This window comes from Protomyctophum parallelum (assembly GCF_964188405.1).
Source record: "Protomyctophum parallelum genome assembly, chromosome: 13".
NCBI lineage: Eukaryota > Metazoa > Chordata > Actinopteri > Myctophiformes > Myctophidae > Protomyctophum > Protomyctophum parallelum.
In genome coordinates this window covers 22,703,434-22,726,635 of record NC_139708.1, presented here as the reverse complement: position 1 = coordinate 22,726,635, position 23,202 = coordinate 22,703,434, and the positions used below count along the sequence as shown (strand labels likewise).

Sequence of the window (23,202 nt, the reverse complement as noted above, 5' to 3'; positions counted from 1 at the left end):
TTTGATAATAACTATGGTAACTTTATCCTTTGTTTGTCCCAGCGATGATGACAACAAGCCACACTATACTTTTAAAGGGGCGGCGGTGGATCAGGGGTAGAGTGGCTGGATGGTAACCGCAAGGCTGCCAGTTCGAACCCAGCCTCCCTCAAGTGTCCTTGAGCAAGACTCTGAACCCCTAATTGCTCCTGATGTGATGGTTGGTGCCTTGCATGGTTTCCGCCGCCATCGGGGTATGAACGTGTGCGTGAATGGGTGAATGTAATGCACAATCTATGTAAAGCGCCTTGGATAAAGGCGCTATATAAATGCACCATTTACCATTTAAATGTGTTCAGTGTCCAAAGATGTTTCCACAGCGCCCATATGTTTATGCAATCAGAATAATTTATTAGGAATTAGGGTATATCCCTTCGCTCCATTGCCCCCGTGCACAACCCCAAAACATTGTGATTACATGATTACATGCCCCTGAGCGAGACATTGTGATTACATGCCCCTGAGCGCGCGAGAGAGAGAGACCCAGAGACAGACTGGTACTCACATGTCACGCTACTCTTTCATGGCACTAGATCGAAATGTAACTGCTACATTGCTATTATTATATTATTATTATTAGGGCATGCCTCCTAGCAGAGATTTGCACACCTTTCTAGGTGTTTTAATGTGAATTGCGAGAGGGAGCAAGGGCTTCGGTCAAGTGCTTGAGTGTTGACAGCTATAAAGCCCTAATTTATGTTTCTGCGCCGTTGGCCAATAACCAGCACATTTATTCTCAAGCAGTAAATGTGACGCGTCTGTGACAGATGGAGAGACACTCATGCAGCTCCACTCTCAGTCCCATTTCCCACAGAAGAACATCTTCTGTGATTATTTATTTGATGTGAAGGTCTTACCATCCTCCTCTGCTGGCTTCTCTGGATGAGGGGAAAACATACAGCACTTTGGAATGAGAATGAGGAGGATGATAATGATATGGGCACGCACGCACGCACGCACGCACGCACGGTCACACACACACACACACACACACACACACACACACACACGTTGTGTTGCAAAGGAAAAACCAAACCTTTTTGTTTTTGTCTTACCCTTCTTGTCTGAAACAAAGAAAGAGAGGGGAGAAAAAAAGTCCATTAGAAATTGAAACCGTAATAAAATGATGCATACGTTATGAATTGTGAAATTAGTTTTTCAGTGGTTACAGTTTAACCACATAATCACTCATTGTATGCATAACTCAATGGTGTAAATTGGATTTAGGTGGAACAGCTCGTGGGCTTGGATTAGGTGTCATGAGAGGACTTACCAGCAGGGGATGCTGCTGTCTTATCACCCTGGCCTGCTGTAATTAAACAACAATTATGTAAATGCACTTAAACATCCTCATTGCTCTGGATCACATAACACCAGCAGTGCAGCAGCAGTGTCAGATAGTTCATTTCTTAAAGGAGCACTGTACACATTTTCAACCATATCTACAGATACAGTATAATTGGTCCTTCACTAGGGATTCACCGATTATATCAGTATCAGCCAATGTTTGACATGTTTGGCATGGCTGATCTGTTGTTGAATAAATTCAACACTGGCATTGGCGTTGGTTATCTGCAGCCTATAGCAAGCTGAAGATTTCCAACAGTTATGTTTTGTAATAATTAATAATTGTTTCCCTGTCACAAACGGAGAATAAATAACATTGAAAACTAAATGAACCAACATCGGTATCGGCTATCGGACAAAGTTTTATTTTAAACATTGTATCGGACCAGAATTTCCATATCGGTGCATTCCTATTTCCTAGTCCTCACTCCCTCACTAATGCACCCATTTTTGTCTACTCACTCTGTGTCTCAGAGGTGGGCTGTGGATTGTGGACAGTTCAGAAACATTACTCCAATTACATCATCGGTTGTTATTGCAAGCTAATGGAAACTATACTACATGCCTTTCTCTTCCTGGAAAGTTAGCACACTAAAATAGAAGTCGCTGCACTTGCATCATTCACTATTATTATTATTACCATTTTTTAAGTTTGAAATCTTGCGACTGATCGTGTCCTTGGAGGAAACCGATGATGTCCTTTACATGGAGTAAGGTTTCAGAACTGATCCACACTATAGGCCACATCTGAGACACAGAGGGAGTGACACGAATGGCGTATTCTTATAATAAGCCAGTTAAATGAAGATGATGTTAAAAATGGGTGTCTTTAAAGGACCACTTCACCACTTTTCAACCTATCTTCATATAATAGGTCCTCACTAATAATCATGATAAAATGGCGCAATTTCTTTCTACTCGGTCTGTGTCTCATAGGAGGGCTGTGGGCAGTTCAGAAACCGTCTTCCAGTGACATCATCGATGGGGAATAAAAGCTAATAAAAACTGCAGGCTTTCTAGTCCTGAAAAGTTGCAATGCAAAAATGGAAGCCATCGTTATCACAATAATGAAAATCTAAACATTTTTGTAAAAAAATATTGTTTAAAAAATAATGTGCCTAATGATGATGTCACTGGAAGATTGTTTCTAAACTGCCCACAGCCCTCCTATGAGACACAGACTGAGTAGAAAAAAGTCGTGCCATTGTATCATGATTATTAGTGAGGACCTATTATATGAAGATAGGTTGAAAAGTGGTGAAGTGGTCCTTTAAGAGCTGAAACACAGGTGGGTAACTGATCTAAACATACCATGTCTTGTGATCTGAGTCATTATGAGAACAGTACATGTGAATTACTTCCATACACAAGTGACAGCACGTCGTTTGCCAAACATGTATCTATGATAATGTGTAGATTAGCGCGCTCATTATGTAAGCTAAGCTCACTGGTTGAATGGGGCGCAGTCGGATAGTGCACATAACTGCAACGTCAGCGGTTCGATTTAGGCTAGAGAGCTGTGTTGCATGCTGCCCCGCCCCCCATGGAACAAAAATAAATATGTTCCACTATAATGATTACACAGATGCATGAGGTCGTAGAAGCACGATTATACTCCATCTTGCGCCACCCTTATCCCTAAACTCTTTTTCCATTTTTAACTATTTTAGAAAACCTAGCCGATCTACAAGCTCACAATGTCTCAATGTCATCGAGACATTGTGAGGGATAAGGGTGGCGCAAGATGGAGCATAATCGTGCTTCTACAACCTCATGCATTTGTGTAGTTATTATAGTGTACCATAATATGTACATCTTGAAAAGGCAAATTTTTTCAAAGTTTTGGACCAACATATTTACAAAATATACAGTTTTAGATACCGGTAAAAAGGAAACACAGACTTTACATTCAGACAACCTTGCTATCTTCTTAACAATTTCTGTGGGGTATATGCCTTTGGCAAAATGGAGAATGCTGGATTTCAGCAGGGAATAAAGCAAGATTCAAATAAGGCATGGTTTACAGAAACCATGCGAGTTTGAGATAAATATAAGGCTGAGATAAATATAAGTGAGCTTTTCTGAGATCATGAGGAATAATTGGCCTTGAAAAAAAGGGGGGCTTTTTCTGAAAGGGACGGCCTCAAGACAAAAATGCATTTGATAGGATAAGTACATCAAAGTCCCAGGGTCTTAGATCTAGGTTACTTTAGAAGCTCAAGGGTGTCTAATGAGATAGCAGATTAAGAATGAGTTTCGGTCTGGCAGATGAACTAACACACGGCTGCACAGTCTAACTATGTCAGCAGTGTATGTACACTCCACTTGAATCCTTCGTGAAGTCTATGCCCTCATTTAGGGCTCCGCGCTAAACTAAAGTGTCAACAAAATAAGGCTTCGTTGCCCCAAGGACTGGGAGTCAGCAAACACACACGAAGAGACCCTTCTCTGAGCGACAAACGAGGACATCACCTCAACAACCAGTCATCTCGGACTCTCAAATCCCCCAGTGACCCCACAACAAGGAGCGACTGAAACTGCAGAACCAGCGTCCCATGAGCCCTACTTGATGGTGGTTCTAAGATATCAAGAGACATGGCCTTGGCGCTAGCGCTCGCACTCGAGGCTGGCATCGTGCGCCCGGCATACTGAGAGGGCAACACGTCTATTTTGGTTAAGGTTTGTTTTTCGAGGCGGCAATCGTCTCAGCACACACTAGCTCTAGTTCTGGCATCGCCCCCATAGCTTAACATCCTAAAGAAGGGGCTGTCACACACTCTGCATTAGAAGCTTTCTTTAGGCCAGGTTCCCTGCCTTGGCATGACGCCTCTCCCCGTAAATGAGAGAAAAGTGGGTCATTGGAGTGAAGATTACTTGTAGTCCTCCATCCTGTGTGGAAGTCTTGACGGAATGGCACTGTTCTGTGCTGCTTATGTGGATTCTCGCACTCTTCACTCATCATGACATTGTGGAAGGACGCCTTGTTGTTAAGAAACCCGCCTTGACCCAGAGAGACAACAGTCTGGGACACTAAGTACTAGTGTAGATGCCTTCAAATCGCCATGGTAACCAGTTCTCTGCCATGTACTGTATGTGTCTCTCCTTTGTGTCTCTCCTTTTTGAAACTCAGAGGTGACTGGCAGCAGGACAAACACCACTGCATTATGGGTATTCCAAAACATTATGTAATGTATTCAATACAATGTCCACATTAAACTGGTGGTGATGTTTTTGATGGCGAAAGGAATTCTAATGATATTAGTTTTTTACTAGATCTTTACTGGACATGGAAAACTGTCCAATATATTTTCCTGCATTAATGACCATCTATTTATCAAAGACAAGAAAAAAGGGCTTCACTGCCCCTGCATACTAATGTAGAAATAGCAATGACATCAACTTGCTGATTTTTGTGATAATGATTACGCACTTCCTGATTAGGAATGGTTATGGCTACATAACCATCATTCCAATATAGAATTGAGATGAACATGCAGTGAATACACAGACTCACATTAGTTTGTCATTGCAGATGAGAAATGTTGTTCTACAGATTATACAGACAATAGTTTTTGACAGCATAACCAGTAAGACGCCTGAGAGCGAGAAGCGACCTAGGTTGCGTGCACGCATCCACCTGGGTGACAGCAGACTGCTGGGCGAGCGCTGGCGCTTTGGCATGGGGGGTCAGATCAACATATCCGCCTGGTAGACAACAGACTGCTGGGCGTGCGCTGGCGCTTTGGCATGGGGGGTCAGATCAACATATGGAATTAATTCTGTACTGGCCATTTATGGAGCATGTCTTGAGTGTACAGGGTTTGATGAGGTCAGATCAACATATGGAATTGTCAGAACAGGTCAGCTCCATATATGGAGATCTATGGGTGGCTTGAGTGTACAGGGCCTTAATTTTCGGGCCTGTTGAGAACCCTAGTTTTCGCCGGCTGCCGGCTGCCGGGCACTAATAACTTTGGGGCGGGCCCGTCTAGAGTTTGAATGGACAGGTATCAGTCAAAAGGGGGACATCGAAGAGGGAGGATCAACATATGGAATGTCAGAACAGGTCAGTCAGGTTTGAGGTGTGATGTAGAGTTGCTGGCCAATATTGATAGCATATTATGGCATGACCATATGGGACATGACTGACTGACTGACTGACTGACTGACTGACTGACTGACTGACGGACGGGAAATGCACGATTTCATAGTTAACTGCGACCTGCGGTCGCAATAAGCTGACAGCACCTTGAAGTACTAACCAATATGAACGGGTAGTACTTCCTGACATCTGACTTTCATTCATTACTACTTCAAAATACCGTAGTAGCTACAAAATGAGTAGGACTACAGTAGCTCATCTGTAAACAGTGAACAGAGAAAGCAAGGAAGCATCTTTTGCCCTGGGGTGTGGGACTGTCTCAGCACAAGGAGAGGAGCTCGTGAGATTCTCTGAAATCACTGAGCTTTCAGTTTGGAGCAACTGTTCTGTACGTGGGTTGGTGAGCTGCTATTTATTCCAAATCAATCAAATCAAAGTTCCCACTACTACAGGCGGCTGTCCAGGGACAGAATCCAAGTTATCCAACATTGTATATTCATACATCTTTCACTGCTCACTTGCTCAGTATTGTTCAAATCTTATTGAAATAAATTATTTACACCACACAAACGGAGTAACCCTCAAGGGAAGAGAAACAGAGGCCGGCCAAAAAACACCCGGCGGCGAGATCTCCAGGCAGACACCAAGAGAGATGGGATGCACCTCCTCGCAGATTGAAAAGAACGTGACCGAGAACTCTGGAGGTCCCTGGTAGACGGCCTATACCCCAGTAGGGGTGTAAGGCGTAATTAAGTAAACAACACAATGGAGTGATGCCTTGTGTTTATACACTACTGGGTAAGGACTTAGCTGTCATTCCAATCACATGTACTAACTAGACTGACCAGCATGTGCATGTGACGTGAGGGTGTCATTCATGATATGTTTTGGACAATCTGAATGAAGTAACCAAGACAGCACTTCATCGTGGCCTGGCATTTAGTATTAGGAGTACAGTTTGTGGTACAAGCTACCCCATATCTACAGTACATGTAGGCCCTGTTCTGTTCTGTTCTAGCACACTTGCACATAATAGTAGGATGTACTACAGAACCTTGAGAGACAGCAACTATAACAATTCAAGGATGGTGTCTGTGTGTGTGTGTGTGTGTGTGTGTGTGTGTGTGTGTGTGTGTGTGTGTGTGTGTGTGTGTGTGTGTGTGTGTGTGTGTGTGTGTGTGTGTGTGTGTTCTAGCCTTAAGGTCTTTTCAGACGGGGAGCGTGTGATGCAGAGTTGCAGACGTTGTCGCCTGGATCAACGACAGCTGTCTGCTCATGAGGGGCGCGACAACGCCAGCATAAAAAACCCCTCAACATCCAGGTCTATAGTCAGTCACGGGCGTATATGCACGAAACGAGCACGAGCGTGACAATTTCCCGGGACCGCGCCCACGACAAAACCGTTGCGTTTTCGCCCCTCGACTTCTCTGCACGACCAAAATAAACACACGCCTCTCATCGAAAATGAATTACTAGTCGCTTTACATGAATTACAGTCGCTGCCCATCTGAAAAGGCATTCTGTTCTATCAAGGCCTATTTGTTTCTATAGCTGATTTTGCACAAAAGAAACAATGTTGTTTTTCTTCTGTTAATAGCAACTTGTCATTTAACTGTCATGTCTGTCTCATTTGATTGAACTTATTATAAAATATTGCTGCATCCCTAAAAAAAAAGGAGAATGTCAAAACACAATTCCACTGTTATCCACTAATACCACTATTGGGAGCTGCCCACTGCCATGCCAAGTTCTCTAAGTACTCCATGTCACACACCATCGTTGTCCTGTCAGTCATGCTTCATATTAGAAGCTCTAAGCACAGTGCTAAGTCACAACGACCCTTGAACCCTAGTGATAATGCAAATGTAACGCCCAAGTCCCTATACTTGGGTGATACTGGACTGGTTGGAAGTTCAGACATGTGCTCCAGGAACTGATATCCAAACGTTCACTGAGTTTATATTAGATGATATTTATTCTGCTCAAAGTCCTATACTCTTGCATAAATAAACATAAATAAACCGTTGACGCACACAGGATACAGGTCATCAGAATACATGTCTGAACTTCCTCGGCAACCAGTCCAGTATCACCCAAGTATAGGGACTTGGGCGTTACACTTGGTCTAAAAACTGTTTGCCTCTGCTACTGGCAACACCTGCGCCTGATTAGGGCCAGGATTAAATACCCTCCCTGTAACCATGGCAACCTGAACTTGATTGACAAATGACAATGAAAACTTAAACAATATGGTGGCTCAAATGGCTCTGTGTTTGGATTTGTTCTCATTGGTATCCATGGTACAGGTTGGCCTCCTGAGTCCTGCAACTTAGTTCCACAGTGGGACTTAAGTTTCTTTCTGTTCTCAAGGTATCCACCTCTGAATTGGATGATGGCTCTTGCACTTTCCAATTGTTCTTTCTTCACTCTATACAAATCCCCACTCTGTGCACTCTTTTTTTTGTCCCTTCCATTTCTTTGCCTACTTTAACCCACTGGTTCTCAAAGTAGGGTCCAACAATAGTTAATATATAATCAAAATCAGTTGAACTACTTTTAACCCTATATACATCGGCTATTTGATCTACAGTACAAGCTCACAACGCGTAATAAGAAAAATCAGGATTACATTTGAAACATTTTAACAAAACAAATCTTGTATTGAACTAAATAGTTTCAGATTGGGCTACAAATGCATGTGGAGAACCACTGCTTTAACCTAATCCACAGATTAGGTTACTCGTGGAGTAAAAGAGAGGATAAGGTATAATTGTCAGAGATAGAAATGAGAAAGGCCAAGCAAGGTCACTGCTGGTGTGAAGGATCATGTCAAGAGGGCGTTGGGTCCTTCAGATGATGATAGTGACGGACACGGATACATACCAGGTTTATATTTAACAAACAGTGTATCGTGTGAGATACTTGATGAAGAGGATATGATTTCTATCGGCACTTCAATCTCCTTCACCGTCACGGTACTTACTCTAAATATACTAATCCGTCAATATATTATCCTACATAGTAAAATCTTCTCTGGGAATATACAAAAATGCAGTGCTGGGAAAAAGTACTTAAGTAAAAGTACTGTATCAATACTGCAATATAGAAGTCCAGAATTCAAAATGTACTTGGGTAAAAGTACAAAAGTATTGGCATCAAAATGTACTTAAAGTATACCAAAAGTAAAAGTACTCATTATGCAGGTTGTCTCATTTCAAGTTTTCAAATGTATAAAATAAAAATATTTTGAAAATAGCAGATCTACAAGCTCAATGTGTCGCAATGCAATAACGCTGAAGTGTTTATTAATAATAATCTAAATCTACGTACAAACTATTTAAAATAAATGTAGTACAGTAAAAGTGCCTCTGAGATGTAATGGAGTAGAAGAAAAAGTACAAATACCTCAAAATTGTACACTGTTGTGGCTTTCACCTTTCTTTTATATTCCTTATAGAGGAGGGACAGACCGTAGGCCAACAGGAAATGGGGAGAGAGATGGGGCGGGGGGGGGGTGACATGCAGTAAGGGCCCTTCGGAATCGGGAGTGGAACCGGCGGCACACTGCCAGACTGGATTACCAGCCACGGTGCCTGGACTGCTGAGCCACAGCCTAGGCCTCCCAGATGTTTATGGAACGTGCAAAGGAAGGCACAAAGTAGTAGTAAACCTACAGTATAATAGTTGCAATTGTGTTCCGGTCTGTGATGTTAAACCTACAGTATAATAGTTACATGTGGTCCTGTCTGTGATGTTAAACCTACAGTATAATAGTTACATGTGGTCCGGTCTGTGTTGTTAAACCTACAGTATAATAGTTACATGTGGTCCTGTCTGTGATGTTAAACCTACAGTATAATAGTTACATGTGGTCCGGTCTGTGATGTTAAACCTACAGTATTATAGTTGCATGTGGTCCGGTCTGTGTTGTTAAACCTACAGTATAATAGTTGCTTGTGGTCCGGTCTGTGTTGTTAAACCTACAGCAGGGTTCCCCAATTAACTTTCCTCAAGGGCCATATTTTGACTAGCGTACCAGGCTGGGGGCCGAGTCTGCACGCGCGAGGTCGAGGTCTTGCCCTGAAAATTCATTTTCAGGGCAAGACCCCATTTGAAAAGGATGCCCAGTTTGACATGCATAGGCTACTGACCCCCATTTAATGCCATTTATATCTGGGACCCTTAAAAAATTAAAAAACATTTTTTTTTTTTTTTTTTGGAAATTCTTTCATGGGCCACAAGGGGGCGCTCTGTGGGCCGCAAATGGCCCGCGGGCCGCCTATTGGGGAACCCTGACCTACAGTATAATAGTTGCATGTGGTCCGGTCTGTGATGTTAAACCTACAGTATAATAGTTGCTTGTGGTCCGGTCTGTGCCGCTGAAACAATATAATACAGTATATCCGATCCATTAACCTTTAATTTACATTTTGAACCATGATATTATCGAGGGTTAAATGTAAATTTCTCCCTGAGGCCATGTTGGTTTATTATCAACACTGAGAAGACATTTATGAATAGTACTGCTACTGCCTGCCATGAAAGGGCATGTGGGACTTAACAACAAATCACACAGCAAGTAAATAACGATTTGATATTTGATATAGTGCAGTGTTAATTTGTGTACACCAGTGGTTCCCAAAGTGGGGTCCGGGGACCCCCAGGGGTCCTTGGGGGAGTTCCAGGGGGTCCCCAGCAGCTAAATGATGGTTTGGAACCAAATTGACCCTTATGGGCCTGCAGAGTTAAATTAACATTGATTTTACAAAATAATTTGAGGTCCCAGAGATAGAAATGCCATTAAACAGTGTCTGCAGACTAATATGCATGTCAAACTGAGGGTCCTTGAAATTAAAGGGGCTGCTAGAGCCATACAAATCTTCTCTTATGGGGGTCCCTGGCTGGCATGTATTTTCAAATGGGGGTCCGCGGGGCTAATTAGTGTCAATTTGGGGGTCCTTGACATAAAAAGGTTTGGGAATCACAGGTGTATACACCATTCATACAGAACTAAATCATCCACGTGTGAATGAGAGATCTTTCACTAAGAGTATAATACATATCCTGAGTCACAATACCTTCTTTATTCAAATGATTTGTAACAGTGCAGTTGTGTAACTAACTATAGATCACATAGCTTCTCTCATCTTTCACATCAAGGCCTCCCCCTTTCTCTCTCCATCTCCCCGCACCCCCACTCCTGACTCCACAGTGCATCTTTTCCTTGTGCAGTTTAACCTCTGTGGAATGCTCATTGTTAATCTCCCTTGACATTTTCCACTCTCTCTCTCTCTCCACGCTCTTCCTTCACTGTGTAATGTACTTCTCCTTGTTCAGTTGGAGCATTCAGACACAGCACCTCCAGCTTCAGTTCAAATCAGTCTTATTGCATTGTTATCTAATGCTTAACACCTTGATATCATTCATTAAATTAATATGAATTAGAACTATATTTTTACTTATTCCTCCTCCTGTCGGGGAATGCGCCATTTAAGCAGTTTTGCGTCTGCTGGTGGATCACTTTAACGGTCCGCCGGAGTCATTCTAGACACCTTAGCATGTCTACGACCGTAAGCTATGGCAGCAGCAGAGGTGTTAAGTAGAGACAGGGGCCAATGTCCATAGCCCAACTCCCCAACTCCGGCTCAGAGTACTAGAGGCCAACTGGCACATTTTAACCCTTGTCGCTTCCTGGTTTACCTTTTAGGGTGGAACCCGAACCATACCACACCAGCGGATGTATACATATTACATATAGGCCTATTATAGGGTGAGTAGCCTCGGAAACCCAGACGTTTTTATTTCCAGGGAGAAAAAAATAGTCTGGGTCCGAGTCCACTTCAATAGACATAGAGTAGCGCAAACGTCGATCACTCTCTGCTGATTTCTGATCGTCTGCACCTTTGTTAAATTGACGCACACACGCACACCCGTACACACACACACTCCTCTCTCTCTCTCTGTCGCTCTAATTAATTAGTCTCATGTCCTGCAGCTGCGCACAGTTTCTGCCAGCGGATCCTGCCGGGAGCTGCCTATGCCATAGAAAGAATAGGTGAGTTACAGACTATAGGGTGAGAGACTCACTTCTGCAACTCATGCTGAAATGGGGGAACAGTTCAAGTGCAACATAATGCAGTTTAACAAGAATTGCCTCACTTGATGGCAACTACAAGAAAACCCCAAGCGTAAAAGATACTTTTCCCATCACAGTGTAATACTGTCGCACAAGGCCGCACGTTACAATTTAAACCAAAACGATAATGTCGGGGAGGGAGAGGAACTATTCTTTACTTATATAATTCCTTGTAATAAATCTGAGGGGGACATATTGGCAGAGAAATAGGAAGGGGCGATTAACATTGAAACGGTCTATTTATACCACTGAGCCTGTGGATGAGTATCAATGGTATTATTGGCACTTGGCTGACGTCCACGCAGGGGGCAGAGCGTGACTGATGGAGTTTCACCATTTTATTATGGGGATAGAGAGTGATGCTGCTGGCAGCGGCATCGGGGTACACTTAAGCCCCCGCTCTCTAAAGCATATCGCTCAATCACTTTGACCGTTCTGATTATATGTCTATGACTTGTAGAATCTATCTATTGCACGCTGAATATAATTTCATGACCATAAGAGGAATGCGGGGGGGAACGTACGTGGAACAAATGCAAACTAATGATAAAGCAATATAGCGAGGAATTCAAATCGGTGCTGATGTTCAAGAAATGCTATCTCTAATGCTAACTGTAGCTGTGATGAGTATGTTCCAGTTTAAAAAGTGGGATATATAATATATATATATATATATATATATATATACTAGAATATCGCGGCCGCTTTGCGGCCGCTCATCCCAGAGTTACGTTGCCGTGCACTATGGGAAGAATGAAATTGCAGGAGTTGACTCCACATGTAGTAACGGATGGGTTATTAGTTATTATTATGTGTAGTGTAGTGTAGTCAACACGTTATGGCTCATACACACTGCCCGGTATTTGCTCCGATTATGCTGTCGGGGAGCATTTTTGGCGCTGGCCGACAAAACCCCTGATCTGACGTTAAGCGGTGCCCAAAAGTTATAGATCACAAAGGCTTTGCAGGTAGAGCACATGACATGGCCCTAAAAATATATATAATTTTAATATAAAAACCTATTTTTGCATCTGCCGCTTGAGATGACCTGAGATGACTTGATTGATTGACATAAAAAAGGGCCTGTCAGCTCAAACACACTATGCAATAGTTGTTGCGTACAATCATCAGTAGCAAAGTCAAATACCAAAAATAAAAACCCTACCATTTCCATTTCCCCCCCTCTATTTCCCATTCCATGTGCGTTTGTCTTATAGTTTCTCTGGCCTCTGTACTACTGCCACCTACCGTCCATTCATTGTATTACACAGTGGGTGAAAAAAACACACCCCTTAAGACTAAACCCGACCAATCAGAGGTGTGGCTTCCAGAGGTACCTATGACATGACATTTTGTGTGTGTGTGTGTGTGTGTGTGTGTGTGTGTGTGTGTGTGTGTGTGTGTGTGTGTGTGTGTGTGTGTGTGTGTGTGTGTGTGTGTGTGTGTGTGTGTGTGTGTGTGTGTGTTTCGATGTGCAGGGCGTTGCTGAAAATGAGCACCTGTGCTCAGCTACTTCCCTGGGTAAATAAAAAAAAAGAAAAGAAAAAAAAAGAAAGGTACCTTTCAAAACCTATAGAAGTCAGCCTGGTACAGACGAAGGGGACACCACTGTATGTAGCCTCAATTACATTTTGTAACTATTTTCTGCAATGGGATGATAGTTTTATTTGGTGTTGTATGAGCTGGTTGTTTTGAAAGTAGCTCTGAAGTTAAAAAAAGTGTGGGCAGCCCTGGTATAGATGAATATATATATATATATTCATTCCGTGGGTAAAAGCCTGAAGGCTACCCACATATTGGTAGCCTATATTAGCCCAATATTGGCGTTATGCATTTCACTTGAATAATGTTGTGTGCGCACGTGCGCGTGTGGAGAAAGACAGTTATTTAATGAAAGTGAAGATTATAACGTCCTGTATTGGTAGCCTATATTAGCCCAATATTGCCGTTACGCATTTCACTTGAATAATGTTGTGTGCGCACGTGCGCATGCGGAGAAAGACAGTTATTTAATTAAACTCAAGATTATAACGTCCTGTCTCGCTGGCGCGGAGCCGCCGTGCGTGTATAGCCTGTGTGTGTGTGTGGGGCGTGGTGAGAGAGAGAGGCGTGGCGAGAGAGAGAGAGAGAGATCGTGGCTTCCAGGCGTGCGTGTGTGTGTGTGTGTGCAAGCCAGGCGTGCGTGTGCGACGTGCGTGTGTGTGCAGGCGTGTGTACTCGGCAGTTGGCTGGCAGGCGAAAATAGCCAAAGCGTTCCGTGTAATCGTAATATGTAGGCACAAACAAACTACTGACAAAGTACAATGTTGATGTAACTAAGAGATTCGCTGAGAGAGCGATATTTTAAATACAGAGATTTAGAAGGAATAAGCAAAATCGTGAGGCTACAATTCCTCTCCCCTTCCTCGTTTCTCTTCTCCTGCGGGAGATCAGAATGAGATTCTGAGAGCTAGTGTGGGCCTATTAGAAGACAGAGCAGTGTTGCCAGGTTTGCGAATTGTAAGCGAGTCGTAGTGTGTGTTGAATGGCATTTGAATGGCATTTGTGGGCTTGTGAATGAATTTTCTCACATGTAATTTGTGCTCACTTGCATAGACCTGGCGAATTTAGCGTGGTGAAAGGGCAACAGTGTTCCGGGGGTGTGGGTGCTTCCGGCGATAATGTTTGTAGTAAACAAATGCATTGCCGCCGTGAGTGTGGACGGGAGGCATCTTTGGTGTCACTGCAATGATCATTTTTTGGCGGGTGGTGTCGAGTGTTGGCGTTGGGCGCGATAGGAGGAGATAGGTCCCGCACACTGCGAAGGTAAGTGTGTGACGTCACTGCCGTGTGAGTGTGTGTGGGTGTAGTGTGTAAGATGGTGTTGTGGGTGTTGCAATAACGACATAGCTGTTGTGGCTTTGGGTTTCTTGCCATGTGTTGGGTACAAGTTCTCTAATATATAATAGATATATTAACCACGCACGCACACTGTAGTCTACCCAATCCAACCTTTTTTGAGACCATGCCATCTACTGGGCAGAAGGGGTTGTGAAGTTGTGACTATGCAAAGTGTGCATGCTTTTTTGTTGTACACTGCTTCCAGAAATAAATTGCATCCCTACATAAATAACAAACGTATGATCATGATGATAAATTATGACAAACGTATAGAGGGAGATGGGGGGGGGGGGGGGGGGGGGGGGCTATGTCCCCTTCACTCATGCATGTATGTCGTCTGTTAAAGCCCTACTATTTGTCACATACATTTGCTGTATGCAAAATGTGTTCACCGCATTTGACCCATATCTCTTGGAGCGGTGAGCCGCAGCCGTGCCGCACTCGGGAATCATTTTGTAGATGTTCTAACCCCCCCAACCCAACCCTCGGGCGCCAAGCGGGGAGGCATTGGGTCACATTTTTACGGTCTTTGGTGTGACCCGGCCGGGTCATACCAACCTCCCCAACCTCCAAGTTTCAGGGCGGACACTCTAACCACAAGGCTACTGTAAATTGGGTGTGTGTATTTTGCGAGGTACAGAGAGAGAGTGAGATGTGCTGAGTGGGAAGTCAGGTCGGATCGGCGGTTGTCCAGAAATATCTATCAATCCACAAATCGCTAACTGTCTGTCTGTGTCCCTTTTATGCCCATATATGGACTGGCTATTATGTAGTTGTAGCAGGCGCACACTCGCACAGATATATAATGGAAATAAATGTAATCTGCACAGCATGCTATTTTTTCAGACTTTATAGGTGGTAACTTTTTGAGCCAACAGGCTCATACAGTATACTCATACAGTATACTCATATCTGCTGCTAAGGTTTTCTTTACGGGTCCTGCTTGGATAAAGGCGCTATATAAATGCACCATTTACCATTTCCTTTTTGTAAATGGCTCTGTACATTGATTGTGCATTGTACATTAACCATGTAAATTAACATTAACCATGCACGCACGCACGCACGCACGCACGCACGCACGCACGCACGCACGCACGCACGCACGCACGCACGCACGCACGCACGCACACACACACACACACACACACACACACACACACACACACACACACACACACACACACACACACACACACACACACACACACACACACACACACACACACACACACACACACAGTACACACGGCGGAGGAAACCATACAAGACACCTAATTGCTCATCTAGAGCATTTAGGTGTTCAGCGTCTTGCTCAAGGACACGTCGAGTTCGACACTAACTCTGGGGGGGAGCCCGGGATCGAATGGGAACCTTCCAGTTCCCAAGTAGCCGCTCTACCCCTGAGCCACTGCTGTCCCTCTTTTTTTAAAACATATACTTTTTTTTGTTTCACCACAATCCATGTATCCCTATTATCGTATTGTGTATATATTGTATCGCGGAACCTGCCACACAAACATTTTGCTGCTTGTACCTTGTGTCACGCCGCGCGTGAGTGACAAAAGTGGTGAGCAACAATGCACCAAGCTTAGCAACTGGGCGCAAATGGAGACCAGCTAAAGCAGTGGAGGAAGCAACAGCAGCCCTCAAACATGCTGACATTGTGGGCTATGTCCAGCAAGGAAGAGGAGGCCTTGGGCTAACAGAGACCTGAGACCTGACCTGGTGCTCTGGTCCCCTTCTCTAAAAAAGGTGTACAACATCAAACTCACAGTACCCTGGGAGGACAGAGTGGATGAGGCTTATGAGCCAAAACACCTCCGTTATGCCGAGCTTGCTGCTGAAGCACAACACCGCAGCTGGAACGCTGAGGTCCGCCAAGTAGAGGTGGGATGCAGAGGGTTTGTGGCAAGATCTACTACCAGACTGTTTGCAGACCTGGGAGTCAGAGGCCAGAACCAGCGCTCAGCCATCAAAGCTTTATCGGAGGCAGCCGAAAGAAGCAGCCAGTGGCTTTTCATGAGGAGGAAAGACCCCTGCTTGGCACCGAAGTAGCAAACCAGGAGGTATGCGGTCAGCTTTGGCTTGACTCAGGGAATAGGACGCCCCTGCCATGCATAGTCCCACGAGAAGTTTGCCATGCATGGCTCTCTTTCTCGTGACGAGTCTGGATTAACGCAAGCTCAGGTCTGATCAGCCTGTAGCTGGCCACCTTGGGGAGGGTGTATAGTGTTAGGGCCGAAACATCCCAAGATCCAAGGATACACTACTGATGATGCGTATCCAGCTCCCACCATTCACCACCACTCATCACCAAGACGGCAGGATGACATCAAGACATTCTACCATTCATCACGACGACACTCTTAGTTATGTGCTTGCACAAAGGAATTTACATCTTATCCTGTGTTTGATAAACCAACTAAAGCGTCTTGTTTGAGGCTCAAGTAACAAGCTCTCAATAAGACTATGTGTGGCACTTAATAGTTCTACTGCGACAAGCTCATATAAACCTATAAAAGTGCTGCCGTATGATGTAATTGTCGTGCATATATGCACGTTATGATGCACGTCCAAGGGATCAGCCATGCAAAGCTGTGTAACAGCTGGTGTTGGGAATGTGAGCGATGCAAACACTATTTTATAAGGCACTAATGATGATAAGAATTATAGCCTGTATACATTCCACCAGTGATGTCTTTCTCACACTCACACCCCCTCCTTTCCTCTCCTCTCTCCTCACTTACACACACACATGTGAAATGATTTATGGGTGCACAGAGGAGTAGAATGCAAAACTGAACTGAAAACTTTTTACAGCATTGCCCTAAACATTTCGGAATCGTCCTATAAATAACACTCTTTTGACAAAACAAAGCAAATTGGAAGTGCATCCGTCTTTACTCTTTACGGATGAGGATTCTGTGTGATCCGACATCCAAAGACAACTTACAGTAAATACCATATTAAGTCATCATCAGCCTCGGCTTTTTCAATTCTTCTAATTCCCATCAAGCTATTTCTGTGCCTTACACGCGCCCATGATCAAAATAGGCCAAGGGCTTTCTCAAATAGAAGACGCTTTATTTTAGAGGATACATAACAGGCAACAAAGTCTTAAGGCTCATACATACTCCAGTTTTTGGTGATAGCTTATCACCGCAGTGTAGTTTTTAAAGGGTTGGAAAACTACACCATTACGTCAGTCGCGGTGATGATCAGCTATCACTGCGGACACAGACCCATCTCTCTGTTTTTACTATCAGACAAGTCTTTTCACTCAGAAACAATGCACATAAATTGCACAAAGACCCACACGCTGTCTGCACTTGCAATATGAACACTTTATTTAAGCAACGTTTCGGTCAAAGGCCTTCTTCAGGCATCTGAGGATACATAACCAAATGGGACTTGTGCATCAACACATTGATGTGTTTAGAAAGGCTCAGTTACCGTTTCACACTATTTTTGAAAACGACCCCCACCGCGCACGCGCACACACACACACACACACACACACACACACACACACACACACACACACACACACACACACACACACCCAGCTACAGCTACAGTACATCCGCTGACTCTGCATCTGACTCTAATCCATCAAGTCACAAGTGATAGACGCATACCTGGAGCGACATGATGATGGGTTTGCCATGAGGTAATGCTACACTGGATGAGCGTAGGGTAGGCTAGACTGCTACTGGTATAGTGTTGGAGGGGGGCATTCTTTTTAGCGTCACAAAGGGAGTTGGTAAACCATTCAGTAATTAACAGCAACTCCTTTCTAATAACAATGAGGTGGGATTCCCTGAGGTCTCACCTTTACCTGCTTACTGTCTGGCACCTGTAATGATAAGGAGGTGTAAAAATGATATCCCCTGCTCTGGCAGCATTTCAGTGAATTGTGAATAATGTTGCTATTCCCGCACACCCCCAGCAATGAAGCACTGCCAGGTCACAACCAAATGACCCCCTGCGACAATCGATGTCGACTCAAGACCTATAAGACTTGCATAGAAGCTCCATGCAGCAAACAAGCGACTCATACCAAAGACTCCATCGATTTATAACACAATTCAAAATGACACCTCTATAAATGCTATCGCATAGCGTGAGACCCCTCTAGCAATCTCTTAACGCTGAACAGCTGGGGGGTGTCTTCCCGCTCGCGTCTTGTTTCTCTCTAAGAGACCACAAGGCCACAGCCTGCCACCAAAGCAGGACCACAACTATTCTTGAGGCTGTTTATTGATGATGCGTGCTTCTTCCCTATCCTCAAGGCTCCTTCGAGTGCCAGGCATCCTTTACCGTGGTGAGTCACCACAAGTGGTAGCGGTCCGGGGGGTCATATGAGCTTGTGTGGCTAGGGGTGCGGAGGAGTTCAAAAAGGGGTGAGGATTTTTAACTCGGGAGGGGAAAGTAAGATCAAGCGCCCTATGACAAGTAGGTAGTAATGTGGTGATGGGAATTTGATAGGCGTGATGTCACTGGATTGGCCCCACTGACACTGTCAAGATAAATAGAGAATTGAGGGTTGGGAAGGCAGTGACAGAGTGTAAAAATAGGGTGTAACACGGTTAAAAGTGAGAGATTACAGCATGGTACAGTAATGCTGATTAAAAAAACGATAAGTAAGTAAGTAAGTAGTCTTGCTAGGGCAGGAGGCAGGAGCCTATCTCCTGTTTCTGTAGCGTGATGCAGCTTGATGTACAAGTACACCCCCTGGACATGACGCTAGTATGTCGCAGGGACGAAAACGATAACTATGCATATATTAGTAGTATTAGTATTAGTATTAGTATTGGTATCAATCACAACAGGCTTGTATTTTTAAATATATTCCATTTGATACCGAAATTATATTGAATATTGAATTAGTATGACAATGCGCTACATCGAACACTAGATAAGGAATCCCTCCTTATGCCACTGAAAGAGAGAGAGAGGCCAATCAGGGTCAGACAATCAGGGTCAGACAGATCACATGATGCAAGGTATTGCCATATGAATGCAGAGGTCCCGTCCCACTGATGAGCTAAACTCTCTCTGTACCTATTATATACCCCCTTCTTCCTTCAGTCCTCTGCTATCAAGGCAACCTATAGCTGCCAGGTGATTTTAGACTAGAGAACATTAACCCATTTAGACCTGAGGACGATTCTACAAATGCCTTCTAAATCCTGAAAGTTGTCTGTGGTTCATGTCAAGGAGCCCCAGAATTATATAGTATTTGGCCGCCGACCCCCATCTGAAAATATGTTGTTCCATGCAGGGACCTTCAGGAAGCAAACGTTCGCTCTGAAAGAATATATATTCACAATCTTTCAAAAATAGCAGATCTACAAGCTCATAGCGCGGCACCGAGTGCCGCGCTATGAGCTTGTAGCTTGTAGATCAATAGCTAAAGTATAAAGTAAAGTATAACATAAACGTATTGCCACTACTGCATGCAGTGTAAACAGGACCGTAAAAGTTACAGGTTACATTGGAAATATATTAAAAATTAAATAAAATCCAGTATCAAAGTGCATAGCTTATTTTCTCAGATATCACTGTCCAGTCGGTCTGTGACAGCTGGGTTACAGTATACTGTATCTATATAACCTTGAGCCTTGAGGTTAGAACGTAGGCATGCACAGCCCACTTCGCCTTTACTCTAGCTGTTCACGCCTTCCTTCAGACAAATGAACCACAGATTCTAGACTATTTATTCCTGTTTCCAATAGAAACTGTCGGTATCATTATACAGTCAATTCCAGAGTTTGACTTAAGTCAGAACGTCTAAAAATGTACCCATGTTACTGTGTAGTCTAATTTTAGCACCCCCCTCTATTCTATGATCTACAAATATATAAACAATGAATAGACAAAGAAGATGACAAACTTTTGTCCCTCTATAAAACTAAACAAAATGTATATGTTGTACCAAAACTGTTGAGTTAAATAAAAGCCTTAAAAGAAATAATCTGCTTTCGTTTTGTGTTAGTTTTGTGTAAGTGTTAGTCACTTATTATTAGAGCCTTAATTCTTTGGATTGTATTGTATATTGTACAGAAGAAACACCCTTTCCCCTATTTTGTGTGGTTAATTTAAATTGGTGTGTGTGTGTGTGTGTGTGTGTGTGTGTGTGTGTGTGTGTGTGTGTGTGTGTGTGTGTGTGTGTGTGTGTGTGTGTGTGTGTGTGTGTGTGTGTGTGTGTGTGTGTGTACACTGAGCACCATTATAACGAGGTGATGAAGTGACATAATTATCTTTCTAAACGAGGTTCAATTTCTCAGCACGAATAAAATCATCAACTTGTATGAATGGAATGGATGCATCACCAAAATAAATGTTATAACTAAAAATCAAACCTGTAAAAAAAGAATTAGTGTCAATACTATAATAAAGTATTGGCAGTATAGTAGTGTGTGCTGTGCAGCCACCTTCTTGTCCCTTGAAGACTACTATTCTAAGATCAAAGGCATAACATACAATAGGAATGGAAATAAATGTATTTATGTTATTTGGTGAATCTTTCTAGAAATATAATGCAATACCACTTAAATGAGTATACTGTATCATCCATAACCTGTTGAAGTTAGTGTACAGTATTAGTGATATATGCTGAATCATGATAGGTCATTTCCTTGATTTAGAGTTGGCTTCGCTACCATTTGACTGGATTTCCCAAAAGCATCTTTCTGTGGCTTCCCTAACAATGAATTAAACTAATTTAATTACTAACAGTCTTTTGGGAAATATGCGTTGGTAAATACACAGTAGAGCTCCAGAAACTACAACATTACAGGGCATAGAGTCAGTGAAGTAAACAATACATCATGTATACACTCTCATTTATCCAAGCATAACTAACTGAATTGGCTTCATTAGAGAAATGCTGTCACAAGAGTATATTTCAGCAATGATGCCTAACAGAATGGGATTTGTTGTTAATATGAATCATTATAATATACGACTATATATTATAATAATAATATTTTATATTGAAATAACCAATTACAGTAATAGCCTAATAATAACAATAATACATTTGAGGGTGTATTGTATGTACCGTACATATTTCATAGTCAGAACATGAGCTGTACTGTAAGTTGTTCAATGTGCTCCAATGAGCCTTACATCTCTGTAACTTCAAGCAAACGATAATCCCAAAAGGATTTTATATATATATATATATATATATATATATATATATATATATATATATATATATATATATATATAGTAATCAAATGAGTGAAATCAAACATGGTGCTTACCTGGCTTCTTGGGTTCAGGCATGTCTGCGTTTGTCTACGGTGAGTCCCCTGTATGTGTCCTCCACCCTCCTTGTCTGTAATAGTTCTGTCTGCTTTTCATCCTTCATTCTTTTTATCCTCCCCGCCTACCCATCTGCCGGGCCACTACAGTACCCCTCCCTGTGGGACATGTACGGAGAGCAGGGTGACGGACCGGCTGTCACTTGAAACCTCAGGACAGCTCATGGGCTCCCAAGGAGAGGGAAAGGGTACTGATAAGGAGGAGAAGAGAGATGGAACACACCAGAGAGGTGAAGGGGTTTAGTACCATAACACAAAGCATGACACCCCCCCCTCCCCCCCTGGCAAACCTGTGAACTGATTAACTCATTAGGACCAGGGGCCAGACCATTAGCAAATTGATTGTTTTAGCAAAGTGATAAGTTGACCGACGCTACAAGAGACAAGACAACAAGCTATTAAGGTATAATGTTTCATGAATCAAGAGGAAAAACAATATGCATACATGTCAGGAGAATGCAACCAACGCGGCGGCAGCTCTGTGTACCTATAGGCTCTGACAAGCTCAGTTGTTCTCTAGTGGCTTTAGCTGTCAACATGGTATGCTTTATGAGGCTGGTAGCCCTCACATACAGCGATGCAAGAGACAAGGTCGAAGACCATCTTCTTCTGTCTCAGAGTTCCTAAGAGTACACTTTCCTACCCAATACCCAAGACCCCTCATGTGTGCGCACATGCATTTATATTGTACTGTGCATGCATACATGCAAAGGGGAAGAGGGGAGCGCTATTTATTCCACATTCTATATTTATTTTAGGGCAATCTGGGTACCCATCGTCAAAACAAAGGAAAAACAGCGGCCTCTTTTCGACTTTAGTCAACAGTCTGTCTCGAGAGACTAATCTTAGGGTTATTAATTGAAATGCAGGTTTAGTGTCATGGGCGGGAACCCCATTTGGTGTTAGCATTATGTCCTGCCTTAGCTATTGAAAAATAGCAGATCTGGTGGCGCGCTATGAGCTTGTAGGTCTGCTATTTTTGAAAAATCGTAGAACCACCGACATAGAAACATAGCTTTTTCAGAAAACTGTCAGGATGTAGAAGACATTTTTAGAATCTGATCTCAGGTCAGAATGGGTTAAGGAAAGATTAACACGGAGCCCGCCCAAGAAACGTAGTAACCGTATAATTACTTTTGTCTGGCAGCCCGCCAGAACCGTAGTCTACGTTTACTATAGGCTTCATATTCTGTGCTGCTTTCAATGGCCTGTATCTCCAAATCGGCGTCGAATGAATATCGTTTCTGGTGACAACAAGGTTTTTCCATCGATCGACAGGGTTCAGTAAAGGTCTATTTATTATCTACTGTATCTATCTGGACCAAGGGGGATCAGAAACAGCATTTCCCAGTGTTCTACTT

At 43.2% G+C, this 23,202-nt stretch overlaps 1 protein-coding gene across 1 annotated transcript in view; it reads right to left on the bottom strand.

The window, feature by feature from the left end:
- The window catches only part of mybpc2a (myosin binding protein Ca), a 68,232-nt gene extending 46,414 nt beyond the window's left edge, over nucleotides 1-21,818 (bottom strand). The window contains exons 1-2 of the mRNA XM_083779012.1: nucleotides 21,771-21,818; nucleotides 897-915 (exon numbers count right to left, since the gene is read on the bottom strand). Of these exons, the coding sequence (XP_083635138.1) occupies nucleotides 897-915; nucleotides 21,771-21,803 (52 nt within the window). The 5' untranslated portion in view covers nucleotides 21,804-21,818. The remainder of the gene's footprint in view (nucleotides 1-896; nucleotides 916-21,770) is intronic.
- Between the last annotated feature and the right edge of the window lie 1,384 nt (nucleotides 21,819-23,202).